Source organism: Mauremys mutica, chromosome 7, assembly GCF_020497125.1.
Source record: "Mauremys mutica isolate MM-2020 ecotype Southern chromosome 7, ASM2049712v1, whole genome shotgun sequence".
Lineage (NCBI taxonomy): Eukaryota > Metazoa > Chordata > Testudines > Geoemydidae > Mauremys > Mauremys mutica.
Window position 1 is genome coordinate 98,673,368 of NC_059078.1, and position 13,555 is coordinate 98,686,922.

The 13,555-nt window shown below is 41.8% G+C and overlaps 1 protein-coding gene across 1 annotated transcript in view; it reads right to left on the reverse strand.

The window, feature by feature from the left end:
* KIF11 (kinesin family member 11) overlaps window positions 1-13,555 on the reverse strand; it is a 34,142-nt gene that overhangs the window by 13,212 nt on the left and 7,375 nt on the right. The window contains exons 3-12 of the mRNA XM_045023291.1: window positions 9,496-9,628; window positions 9,246-9,343; window positions 9,085-9,163; window positions 8,498-8,683; window positions 8,274-8,398; window positions 6,294-6,384; window positions 3,846-4,088; window positions 3,581-3,676; window positions 2,863-2,951; window positions 598-685 (exon numbers count right to left, since the gene is read on the reverse strand). Of these exons, the coding sequence (XP_044879226.1) occupies window positions 598-685; window positions 2,863-2,951; window positions 3,581-3,676; window positions 3,846-4,088; window positions 6,294-6,384; window positions 8,274-8,398; window positions 8,498-8,683; window positions 9,085-9,163; window positions 9,246-9,343; window positions 9,496-9,628 (1,228 nt within the window). The remainder of the gene's footprint in view (window positions 1-597; window positions 686-2,862; window positions 2,952-3,580; window positions 3,677-3,845; window positions 4,089-6,293; window positions 6,385-8,273; window positions 8,399-8,497; window positions 8,684-9,084; window positions 9,164-9,245; window positions 9,344-9,495; window positions 9,629-13,555) is intronic.

A 13,555-nucleotide genomic window follows, 5' to 3' on the forward strand; every position in this document is an offset into this window, starting at 1 on the left:
GGTCCACAGCTATAGGGAAGCCTCACCTTGCCAGGGCTTCCAGAATCCCAGCTACACACCAGGGAGCCATAAGAAATCTGACTTGGCTGGGGTTTTCCGGACTTCCAGGCTACAAAACATGGAGTCAGGAGCCTGGAGGTCCTGGGACAGGCTGCCAGGATATGTGCTCCAGGGGAGGGGCAAAACCGACGAGAATGTCAATTTCATTCAGCAGCTGCCAGTCTATTCTGTTTCAGAAACACCATGCATCTGCTTCTGAAATAATCCCCACCCCCCCACCCAGGATTTCTGGTTTGTCAAAAGTATAGAAAAAACTGGTTTAGGTCAAAATTGGAAACCAAGTTTTGAAATCTCAGTTTCTTGCAAACAAGAAATCCTGAGTTTCAGGCAGCTCTACCTTTGTTCTTTTCTGACTGGACATATTAAATTATGCAAGAACTACAAACATCATCAGAAAGATTTAGATTTACAAGATGTAAACTCACAACGATCAGTTTGGAGTTTCTAAAAATATCACAACACCAAGCTCCTCCCTTTGATCTAGTTGTCCCCCCCAATTTCTTGTTTGCAGACAAGTATTGTTAAGACTTCACTTACTCTTTTCACTTCTTCCTCCATGGCACTAATTTTCTCAATGTACTCTGCAATTTGTTCCTCTTGAACTGTCACTTTTCCATTAAGAGCTCTAAAACAATAAGTGTAACATGATTGATTTAATAGTTACCTAATGCTTCTCATGCTGCGTGGTTATTTTAATGGTACCTTTATCCTAGCTTCCATATAAACTTTAGAATCATAGACTCGTACCACTGGAAGGGATCTCGAGAGGGCATCTAGTCCAGTCCCCTGCACTCATGGCAGGCCTAAATATTAAGACCATCCATGACAACTGTTTGTCTAACCTGCTTTTAAAAATCTCCAATGATGGAGATTACACAGTCTTCCTAGGTGATTTATTCCAGTGCTTAACCACCCTGATAGTTAGGAAGTTTTTCCTAATGTCCGACCTCAACTGCCCTTGCTGCAGTTTAAGCCCATTGCTTCTTGTCCTCTCCTTAGATGTTAGGGAGAATAATTTTTCTCTCCCTCCTCCTTGCATCAACCTCTTATGTACTTGAAAACTGTTATGTCCCTTCTCAATCTTCTCTTCCCTAGACTAAACAAACCCAATTTTTTCAATCTTCTCATAGGTCATATTTTCTAGGCCTTTAATAATTTGTTGTTGTTGTTCTCTGGACTTTCTCCAATTTGTCCAGATCTTTCCTCAAATGTGGCACCCAGAACTGGACACAATACTCCAAGTGAGGCCTAATCAGCGTGGAGTAGAGCAGAAAAATTACTTCTCATGTCTTGTTTACAACACTCCTGCTAATACATCCATAATAAGTATTATTCATTCAAATGCAACAAGGATTGGTGCCAGTTTGATTTGGACAGTATAATGTAGAAGAACCACCGTGTGTTTCTTCCTTCAGATGAACTATTTATTGACCAATGCACTCACAGGTATTCTGAGGCAGATAAGAATTTAGAGCAGAGGTCCCCAAACTGTGGGGCATGCCCCCCTAGGTGGGTGCAGAGGAACATTTGAGGGCCTGGGTGTAGATAAATCTCTGCATTAAGCATCTTCACATAACTTTCATATCACTTCGTATTATGCCTCTATTTTCATACAACTTTGTATCAGATCCTTATATATAAAAAACTTTGTATTGCGCCTAGGTATAATGTTAAAAAAAATGTCATTTTGCTAGGAGTAGAATAAGATCTCCCCCCACCACTTTTTAATCAATTGCCCTGTTGAATGAATGAGATGTGAACGAGGAAGGTGTGAAAGGCAAGCACCTCCAGACAGCTGCAACCCTTGGAAAGGGGATGGAAGCCAGACCCAAGAACAATAAAACATGTCAAGTGGGCTCACTAAAGAAGAGCAGACATATTGATGGCCTTGTTAGAAGCAAGCACCTTCTTTTGAAAACACCGTCTTTGAACAGCACTGGGTTAACACCAGAAAAAAGCAGCACGAAGGAACAACGGACACAGATACAGATTTTAAATCAGGTATAGATTTGCGTGAGAGGGAAGCTGCTATAAACATGAGGTGTCTTGCAGAGGACCCTGGGTCTCGTCTCGTCAACATGGGAACATCAATCAGGATCGGCAGAAGCCCCGGCTCCACCCCTCCCCCATCTAACTCAACTGGCCAGTGAAGTTAAGGGGAGCAACTAATTGGTAACAACAACAAGACGGAGTGTGCTTGTGTGAGTGCATGAGTGTAATATATATCATATGCATAAGATACAGTGTTAATTACTACATGTATTACCAGTAAGTGTGGTGCTTTGCCTTATTCCCCCTGAAAAGATCCTGTGCAGTACTTTAAGTACAACATGGGCCAGCCTCCACAGGGGGTGGGGAGGGAACAGTACCCAGCCCCCAACTGCAGCTCTGGCTCCACACCTGCCCCAGCCTCAGCTCCTGGCCGCAGCTCCATTCCCGAAGCTGAGGCTGCGGCCAGGAGCAGAGCCACACCCGGCCATGGGCCCAGCGGCTAGCTTCCACTGTGGCCCAGCTGCGGCTCCGTTTCGCTCCTGCCCCCAGCCTTGGCTGTGCTCCCCGCCCCAACTCCATCTGCGGCCCCAGTCTCAGCCCTCACCTCCCAGCCCTGGTGGGCACAGACAGAGGTAATGGGAGGGTGGGGGGTTTGCAACCCTGAAAAGTTTGGGGACCACTGGTTTAGAGAAGCTGACTTTGTACTAGCCGCAGTTCTTACAGGTACAAATGCTCCTATAAATTATGTTACATTTGAGGATATAGTTGCCATGCTTGACACACCGAGTTTTGCAATAGTCAAGGACTCACTCATAGTTTTCAGCAGAAATATAGATTCCATTTTTCTCTCGTGCAGCAGCAAGATCTCGTTTCAGGCGTTCAATCTCCTCTGTATATTCCTGTAACAAAAATGATCTGTAAAAGACTGAAGACCCCAGTTTGATAAATTACATTTCTACTTTGATTTCGAGTTAGCAAAGTGGTTGTTACGCTGTAAGATGTTACACATTACCTTAAGAAAAATTTTATACGGAAGGTAAAATAATGATGTGTTAGTACTGTTAGTTTCACATCTTGAAAGCAGTTACAGCATTGCAGAACCTCTCATTAAATAAATTTGATTAGATGTAAAGCAATAGTGCTCAACAGTAAAAGTTACCTAGGCAGTGTCTAACATCTTAAAATAACCACCTATAAAGTTCTTTTACTAAGGGTCAGTTTTATCTGATATGCTGTGTTATCTGTCAAACCTTAATGACTGATCAACTGTATGAGAGTCTGGGATGCGTGTGTCTGAGTTGAAGCACACATTGTGTTAATATTTTGCCAGAGTTTAGTTGCTACCATCTGAACAGGTATCCACATCAAAAGCTGTAACCAGTACCCTGATGAACACCCCACTCATCACTGAAGTGGTGCCTACAGGACAGGGTGAAATGGTAACATTGCCAAGGCTCAGCAATTTGGCTGGCCTGACAGAAATACATCTAACTAGCCTTTAATTTGTGAAAGCATACTGGAAAGTTACCTTAATGAGAGCTTTTTTTGTCAGCTTCTGGTTAACTTCAGGCTTATTCATGATATTCTTTGCTCTATGTGCATATTCTAGAGTGCTCAAAGTTTCCTGTATAAAAGTACAAAGACAGACACATGACCTCCAGATGAAGGTTTAAGATTTCAGTACTTCATCTGAACTTTTGTATAAAATTTACAGACTCCTGGAATAAGTATCCCACTAACAACAATGTAGGATGGATCAGCTTGCACAAAGGTAGGCAGGTTCAAGTCTTTACCTCAAGATTTACAGATGCAGGAGAAACTGTGGCAATTATAGATGTTTTTGTACGCCCTCCAAGAGAATCCTGCAGGATTCTAGTGAGTTTAGATTCCCTGTATGGAATATGTGGGGTTCTTTCTACAAGAGCAGTAATAACTCTCCCCAGAGTAAGCAGAGACTGATTGATATTTCCAGCTTCACGAGCTCTTTTGTCAACTGCTCCAGAACGACCAATGTTTTCACTTCCTGCAAGATCAACCTGAAAGGAGAAAAAAAAATGACATCTGTAACAATGCCTATCTTGTAAAGCTGAAGATAAAGAAGGATTCCCAAAATATCAATATGCCACCATGTGTACAGCCTAGCTTCCCTAAGACTTAGGAGTATCTATTGTATATTCTTCTCAATGGCTTCATAAAAACATAAGAGCTGTCATACTGGGTCAGACCAATGGTCCATCTTTCTCCAACAGTGGCCTGTATCAGGGCTTTAGGGTGGCAATTATAAATAGGAAAATTATGGCATGATCCACCCCATCTTCCATTCCTGGCTTCTGGTAGTCAGAGGTTTAGGATGACCCCAAGTATGGGGTTGTGTCCCTGACCATCTTGGCTAATAGCCCTTGTTGGACCCATCCTCCAAAAAAGAACTGAATAATTCATGAACCCAGTTATACTTTTGGCAACCACAACATTCCATGGCAATGAGTTTCACAGGTTAGTTGTGCACTGTATATAAAAACCCACCAACTTCCTCTTGTTTGTATTGAACCTGCTGCCTATAAATTTAATCACATAACCTGTATTTTAAATGTATGAAATACACCTCAATCTGTTGCTTGGTTACAGGCCCATTCAGTCCAATCTGGTAAAGCTAGTTCCCCTAGGCTACAGCCAGCAGAGTTGCCCTATAGTGCTTCCATTTGAATAGAAGACCATCCAGATTAATGATTCCAGATTGCTCTCTATTGTTAGTCCTCTGCTGGGTGCAAGTATTTCTCCTGACACCTCCTGGAATACCAGTCCAAGATGAAGGTACAAAGATATTTACAGTCAAAATAGCATTCACAAAACAACTCTGAATTTGGTATAGTTACATATAGACATATACTAATCAGTCACACTCACCATTTATTTATGCAGGACACAAAAATGCATGGTCTAACAACATAGGGCCAGATTTTTAAGAAGGTACAGACACACCGAGAAGGATTTTCAAAAGTATCTAAGGGTATGGCTACACTGGCGATTTGCAGCGCTGGAAAGCCTCCACCAGCGCTGCAATTAGTAATTGGCCGCACCTGCAGGGCACTTCCAGCGCTGCAACTCCCTGGCTGCAGCGCTGGCCGTACACCTCACTCAGCATGGGGAATAAGGATTCCAGCGCTGGTGCTGCAGCGCTGGTCATCAAGTGTGGCCACACACCAGCGCTGTGATTGGCCTCCAGGGTATAAGGATGTATCCCAGAATGCTTTTATAAATTACTCTCTTTGTTTTGTTATGCAGCCTCTCTTTGTTTTGTTGTGAATGAGCTCCGTGCGGAGCTCCGTTGTTGCCGTTGCTGCTGCTGCTTATCTAAAAAACAAACAGAGCTCCTGTTTGCTGTGATCATCTGTACCTGGCTGTAAACAATCAAATGAGAGGCAGGCAGGGAGTGAATGAAACAGCGGGGAGTCGTGTTGGCTGCAGGCTGTTTGCAATTAAGATTTAAGACTAAGGGGTTGGAAACATGTTCTGATTTTTCAAGGCAGGAAGCTAAACACACAGTGTTGGCTCCAAAAATCCACTCTCTCTCTCTCTCCCCACCCGCTCCCTGTCACACTAGACCCCACTCCACCCCCCTCTTTTGAAAAGCACGTTGCGGCCACTTACATTATGGGCAGCTATCCCAGCATTCATCACTCCCAGCAGCGCTGCTAATGCTGCAAATGTGGCCACACACCAGCGCTGGTAGCTGTGAGTGTGGCCACACACCAGCGCTGCTCCTACACAGCTGGATGACCAGCGCTGCAAACTACCAGCGCTGCAAACCGTAAGTGTAGCCATACCCTAAGGCTATGTCTAGACTGCCTACCTTGCAGTGGCACCGCTGTGCTACTACAGTGGTGCCATTGTGAGGAATGCAAGTTTAGCTGCTGTTTGCAGGCAGGAGAGATTGATCCTGCCGGCAAAATAAAACCACCCCCAATGAGGGGCAGTAGCTTTTTGTGGCAGTATCCACACTGGTGCTTTTTGTCATTAAAACTTTTGTCGGTCAGGGGTTGTTTCCTTCCCCCCCCACACACACACCCCTGACTGACAAAAGTATTAACAACAAAAGTGCAGTGTAGACATAGCATAAGTGCCTCTCCTATGAATTAATGTCAGTTGTTCAATTGAGACAAGGCAAAGCTTTATTTTCTTCTAGTTTGTTATTCTAGGATTGTCACCTTCATAGAACTCTGGTGTTTAATGCAGATACTTACCAAGTTTAGTTTCCCAATTTTAACAAGCTCTTCTCCATCTATTGTAGTTTCTTTCATGTGTATGGTGACTGAAAACACAGAGTGTGAACGACTGCAAAATAAGTCAGTCAGTTTAAAACAGACATCCCCATAAACCCAACTTTTCTTCTTTTTGCAAGACAATCACTTATGAAGTGCTACTGATATCAGTGGACTTGTACCAGGGATAAGTTTGGCTCATTGATTTTTATAGATGGGCACTTTTCTAATACATCATCTTATTTACTAAGCACGCTTCTAAATAGGTCCTTTAAAAATGAGATCCTCTGAAAGGCACTAATATATTAACAACATAGAAGGGTCAGTATCAGAAAATTCAGCCCAGTGTTTAGGTTTCAGGAAAAAAATGTGTGAAGACATAAAAGCAATAAACTCTATAAATATTTTTATACATTCAACTTATGGAAGCGTTAAAAAAAGAAAACAAACATGCCCTGTAGTGTTTGTAACCAATGCACTAAGTACACACAGGTACAGTATAGGAGAATCTGAAAAGCATTTTTACTGTCCAAGCTATGTAAATACAAGCAAGCAGTATTCAGTGATAAAAATTTAAAATTCAGTTTTTATCTAAGACATTAGTAAAGCTTAGGACTTATTTTTAGCTTGACAGTATCCCATTTACAAGTCTCACCACCATTGTGACACTGGTAAGAGATATGCAATAAACACTAGACACACCACTAATATGCAGATGCTTCTGACTGAGAACGTACAGAAGGGTGGCTAGAGAAAAGGAAACTATCTTTCCAAGAAAGGCCTATCAGCTAAGTGACTACAGCACACCATAAGTATGTGATCTCTGTAGGTATATTTACACTACAAACACTATCTGCATAGCTACATTGCTGTAGCTATGTCAGCATAACCCTGTAGCATAGACACATTTTACATTGGTGGAAGAGGTCTCCCCCCAATCAATGTAGGAACGCCACCTCTCTGAATGATGGTAGCTACCTCAACTGACTTGTTCTTCCATTAGCACAGCTGCATCTACACTGAGATTTAGGTCAGAATAGCGAAGTAAAGTCAGGGGTATGGATTTTTCATACCCCTGACCAACATAGCTATATCAACCAGGCCTATATTCCAGGGGGAATTTGTTTCAGTTCCTATTAGTACATACCACAACACTTTTCACTTACTCACTCCTAGGGCAATCAGGCTTTTTGTTTGCCTTTTGCCTAGCCATTTGTCAAAAAGCTTCAAAAGCTAAACTTAGTACTTGAGTTACTATTAAGTGTTGTTATTCTAGGTACCATACTGAGGAATGTTTTTTTCTCTTGTGCATCTTGGCAGAGGTCTGGTATCATTCTGGTGCTTGTGTTGACTGGACATCATGAGTGAACAAGGAGTAATGGTCTCAAGTTGCAGAGGGGGAGGTTTAGGTTGGACATTAGGAAAAACTTTTTCACTAGTAGGGTGGTGAAGAACTGGAATGGGTTACCTAGGGAGGTGGTGGAATCTCCTTCCTTAGAGGTTTTTAAGGTCAGGCTTGACAAAGCCCTGGCTGGGATGATTTAGTTGGGTTTGGTCCTGCTTTGAGCAGGGGGTTGGACTAGATGACCTCCTGAGGTCCCTTCCAACCCTGAGATTCTATGATTCTATGTGAGTGAGGAGGCCGAGTCTAGAAACAGCATGCTGCCCCTCAAAAAGAGCTACCTATGCACATGACCACACAGGCATTTTGCCTACCTGTGTCTTCCAAAGGCAGAATGCTTCCAGGTGTGCCTGTGTTGTGCTGCACTCTCCACATCCTGCAGGATGATAGAGGTGTGACTTACAAAGCCACAGTAGAGCCCTAATCTTGAGAGCCTAAACTAATATGGGGACCACAAGCTCAAGCAGGGTTCAGTGTAATTTCAAAATCTTTGACTGTTTTGGTCACACCAGGTTTGTTACATCAAAAATATTACATCTTATAAAAGGAAAGTTTTGTACCTAGAGTACGCATTCATGTAAGTAGCTGCAGTTGTTCTTTTCGCTGCTCCTCTTTCCAAAATCTGATACACTTCATCCTTGTTGTGCACAGTTATTTCTTCCAATCCTTTGATAATCACACCCCTCTGTCAAGACGGAAGTTTATGTTACACATCTTTTTTGTCACACATCTTTATTTAGTCATTCCAAGAGCCCCACTTAAGTTTTAGAATTCAGATTTGTACCTTGTTACGGGGGTCATCAAACATTTGAAGTCTCTCCCCTACATCAGGAGAGGGATTCAAAAGATCAAAAAGTTCCTCGTTGTAGATTTCCAACAGGGAGACTTTCACAGAAAATTCCGTACCATTGTCTGAAAGTTTTTCAAATATTTGATGCAGTGTACGGGGGATTATACCAGCTAGTGGATCCTATAATTAAAGCACAGATGAGTTTATGAAATACCAGTGCCAAGAGAAGACCAAAGGGACAGTGAGCATAAAGAGGAGAACTAAGTTTAGGGAAATCAACATAACTTGTTTTAAAGATGAGAGTGACACAAATGGACCATTCTTCATAGGATAATTTTCAGAGCTTGCAGAGAGGTTTGAAACAAAATCAAGTTTATCTAAGAGAATATTCATAATTTTAAAAAAGATGTTTAATGGTAAACTCTTAATGTTAGAGTAGGTGAGTCTGAAATGAGAGTGTCAGCATACTTGCAAGAGACCAGTTCCAACCAAGTTTTCATTAGCTACAGCTAGCCTTCTGCAATATACTCACATTGAATTACAACTCAGCTAACGAGCTTTTAATAGGAGGTCAGATTTACCTCTTCCCATGTATATTCTTCATCAGGTGATCTCTCCCCTTCCATTGTGAAGGTTTTTCCTGTACCAGTTTGGCCATAGCTGTGTGGCAGAATTTGAAGATTAAAAGTATATACTTGAAACTGAAGTTAATGTGTTAAGAAAGTAGTTTGGGGGCACTTACGCAAACACAGTACAGTTATATCCCAAAATAACTTCATCCAAAATAGGACAGACAACATTCCGGTAAACCTCAATTTGTTTTGCTTGTGCTCCAAAGACCTGTTGAGGCAAAGTCAGATGATCACATTTAGGTATTCTCTGATGTGTTTCACCACTTGAAATTAGCACACAGTACAACTCCATGACTGATTATTTAGAGGGAAATTTTTTCCAGCAGACATCTAGAAGTCAGTGACTCAAAGAAGAGTTACCATATCAAACGTGTAAGTCTTCCTTGCTGTCTTATCGGTTACTCCTCCAGTACGGACGCTAACTTCCTTTCTTGCATGGTCACAGTCTACAACAGCATGAGAGTTTGCTTTGCGCTCCGACACATTAAAGGGCCTAAAAGACAAGATTTAAGAATACATCTCTCTCATCAGCAAGGATATGAATCAGGTTTGACTAAGTGGTGCTTGTATTTTGGTTTAAAAATCCAAAAGCAGCATAGCGCTTGTGCAGTATAAACAGCAAAATGTACTTGCTTAATCTAGGAGAAGTTTCCCCCATTTACCTTTAAACCACTAAAGAGTGTACTCGATGGATATTTGGCATGTTTGCAGCTATTTTGCTGTTTGTGCATGTATTTTCAACAAGTTTATTGCATCTAGAACACAGGAGAAACACATACAATAACTAATGTGAACTAAAAAAGTGAAGTTTTATTTAGACTTGTCAGTTTGTCTAACAATATGCCAAATTATATTTCACTAAGGGTTAAATATACTGCATAATTCTTATTGTAAACATCTTTATAAGAAAATCTTGAATGTAGCATAATCCACCATGGATCCCTAGCAATACATCTAGTCAGTAATTGTGACTTCTCAGCAGTGGTCATCATCCAGAGTTTGAAGAAAAAGCCCAACCTCCTACAAAGCACGTGCCCAATTGTGTAGTGTTCTCACATGGAGCTGTAAAAGAAAGGATTTCTTCTTGAACAGGTTATACCCTAAAGCATACATTGTTATTAACCTTGTGAATAGCCTTTCATTTAGACCAAAGACCGGGAAACAATTTGGTTAGCTAAAAATGCAATGGAAAAAGTTGCCCAACATGGTTATACAGTAGCTAAACTTCTATTAAAGTTGGTTTGATATGGGAGATGGAATAAGTTTCTTATTGGACTGATTGCTTGAGTACAGTTGAGAAAAGAGGGACTCAACTTCATCCCATGTTGATGGCCTTGGGGCAAAGAATATCTTACCCAATTTTTAAGGCACCATGTAAATTTACAATGCTTATAAATAGAGCAGTAGATATCACCAGAACCATTTGAATGCTGATACATTATTGCTATTATGAAGACCTACTCACAAGCACTAACAAAAAAACAAAAAACAAAAGTTTTTGGTTTTTGTTTTTTTTTTAGCAAAAGGACTTTCCAGATATTTGAAGGGCAGGGTAGAGATGAGACATTGTTTAAGGGATTTTTGGGAAGTTCAATAGAAATATGATTTGTCATTTAATGAGTTGCTGTCTTCAAAGGACAGGAGCTACTATAAAGTCCTGGAATGGAGTTCAGTCCTAGGGACTAGGTTGCTATAGGGATGTCCAGAACTGTGTGAATAACCCTAATACTAGACTTATGGAGCCAGTTAATATTTGCAATATATACGGATGTTTAGCAAGAAGGAGGCAGAATGGAGTTTTTGTCTGTTAGTTTGTTGTGTGCTTGCTTGCCCTGTGCCTGCTTGATTGAAGTTTCAGTGTAGTCTCTTCTGGGGGCTGTGTGCTGCGCCAAGCAACCTGCTAGCTAGGCTGAGAGCTAACTAATGAGGTTCTAGCCTGCTATCCTTTGATCCCTAGTCCCTTGACAAGGGGGTATGGGTAATTCAGGGCAGACAGGGGTTTAAAAAGCCAGCTCCTAAGCAACTAGAGGAGCTAACAAACAGCAGAAGCAAACAGGATAGTTTTGAGAAGGCGTATGACAGCGAGCATGAGAGTCATATACACCGAACCTGAACACTAACACACACACACACACACACACACATATACACACACACTTTAGGCCAATAATGTCCCCAAAACACCAAACCCAACCCCTGCAAGAGTAAAAATAAAGCAGGCAGAAGTCCAGCAGCAGAGTCGGGGCTATCCAGTTTATTGCACTGAATGCAGCATGTAAGATTAGCTGCCTTGTGGGCAGGTGCCATATGTATGCCTTTGGAGCAAGCAACTCATGCCCCTTAGAGACAGAGTATGGGCTCTTGAAACCAGAGTGGCTGAATTGGAGGAGCTAAGGGAGATAGAGGTACATAGATGAGACTTTCAGGGATACAGTAGAGTTGTCCCCCACCCCCCTGGTGTGAAAGCCTCTGTGCCGTTGAAGAGCATAAACGTCTCAGGGAAGGCAAACATCAAGCTGGAGCAAAGAGAAACAATCCCATAGTTGGTACCTTCCTTCCAGATGTCATGGTATCCTCTCGCAGTGATGAGAAGAAACCCCATTTATTAGAAGAGACAGGCAATAGTAATAGAGGATTCAAATATTAGAAATCTAGATAGTTGGGTTTGAGAAGACCGGAAGAACCGCATGGTGAATTGCTAGTCAGGTGCAAAGGCTGCAGACCTCTCAAGACATCTAGATAGATGTATGTGCAATGCTGGGGAGGAGCCAGTGGTCATAGCAAATGGTAGGAGAAAGGTCCTAGTGCAGGGGTTCTCACAACAAATTTTTTGGTGGCTGCTCTGACAATTTTTCCTAAAATACTTTATTAACTTTGGGGGAAACAAGTCCAAATCATTGTAAATTATTTATGTAGGGGTTTTGTGTCTCCGAGGGGGGATGGAGCGGAGGGGCAGGGCCCAACCATTGTTGGAGGCCCTGGGTTGGGGGCTGCTACTCCCCTCCTCAATCACGTCCCAGAAGGCTGTGGCCACAAGAAAAGCCCCCTGGTGACCACATGTAGTCATGGTGGCCACATTTGAGAAACACTGTCCTAGTGGCCAAATTTAAGATGCTAGTTAAAAAGATTGAGATCCAGGGCCTCCATGGTAACATTCTCGGAAATGCTTCCACTTCCATATGCAGGGCCTGTTAAGACAGGCAGAACTGCAGGGTTTCAACGTATGGAAGAGATGGCGGCGTTGGGAGGAGGGATATAGGTTATTAGGAACTAGGGAACTTTTGGGGAAAGGAGGAGCCTATACAGGAAGGATGGGCTTCAACTAAACCAAAATGAACCAGACTGCTGGCATGTAAAAATAAAAAGGTCAAAGGAATTTTTGAACTGAGGGATGGGGGAAAGCAGCACACAGTTCAGACAGACATTCCTGAGGGGAGGATTTATTAAAAGGGACACTCTATTCCCTGGAAAAGAGAAGAGGATAGAAGTTGATAAAGTGCCAGTGGGAACTGAAAAAGAAACAGTCAAACAAAAGAGTCCCATGTAGTCATCACAAAGAAAGGCAACTAAATATTGAGAATTTTTACAAGCATTTGTATACAAATGTTAGAAAACTAAAACGTTAAGCTGGGTGAATTGGAGTGCCTGGTATTAAATGAGGATATAGATATAATAGGCGTCACAGAAAGTTGGTGGAACAATAATAATCAATGGGACACAGTAATACCAGGGTATGAAATATATAGAAATAACAGAGTAGACTGTACTGGTGGAGGTGTGGCACTATATGTAAAAGAAAAGGGAGTCAAATATAGTAAAAACCCTAAATGAATCAAACTGTACCATAGAATCTACATAGAAAGAAATCCCATGCTTTAATAATAAGCGTATGGAAGCAAGAACATACTACTGACCAAATGATCAGGATGATGACAGTGACTGTGAAATGCTCAGGAAGAAAAGAGAAGCTACCAAAAAAAATCAAAACAAAAAAAAACAAACAAACAAAAAAAACAAAAAACCTAAAACCAGAAAACATAGTAATAATGAGGGATTTCAACTATCCCCATATTGACTGGACACCGGTCACCTCAGAACAGGATGCAGAGATAAAGTTTTTAGACACCACCCATTAATGACTGCTTCCTGGAGTAGCTAGTCCTAGAACCCACAAAGAGAGAGACAAGTGACACACAGGATCTGGTCCAAGAGATGAATATAGCTGAACTGCTCAGTAACAGTGACCATAATGTAATTAAATTTAAAATCCGGGGGGGGGGGGGGGGGGGGGAAGGAAGCGGGGGGGGACAGGGGAAAAACCAAAGAAATCCACCACTGTAGTATTTAACTACAAAAAGGGGAACTACACAAAAATTAGGAAGCTAGTTAAATGGAAATCAAAAGGAACAGTTACAAGAGT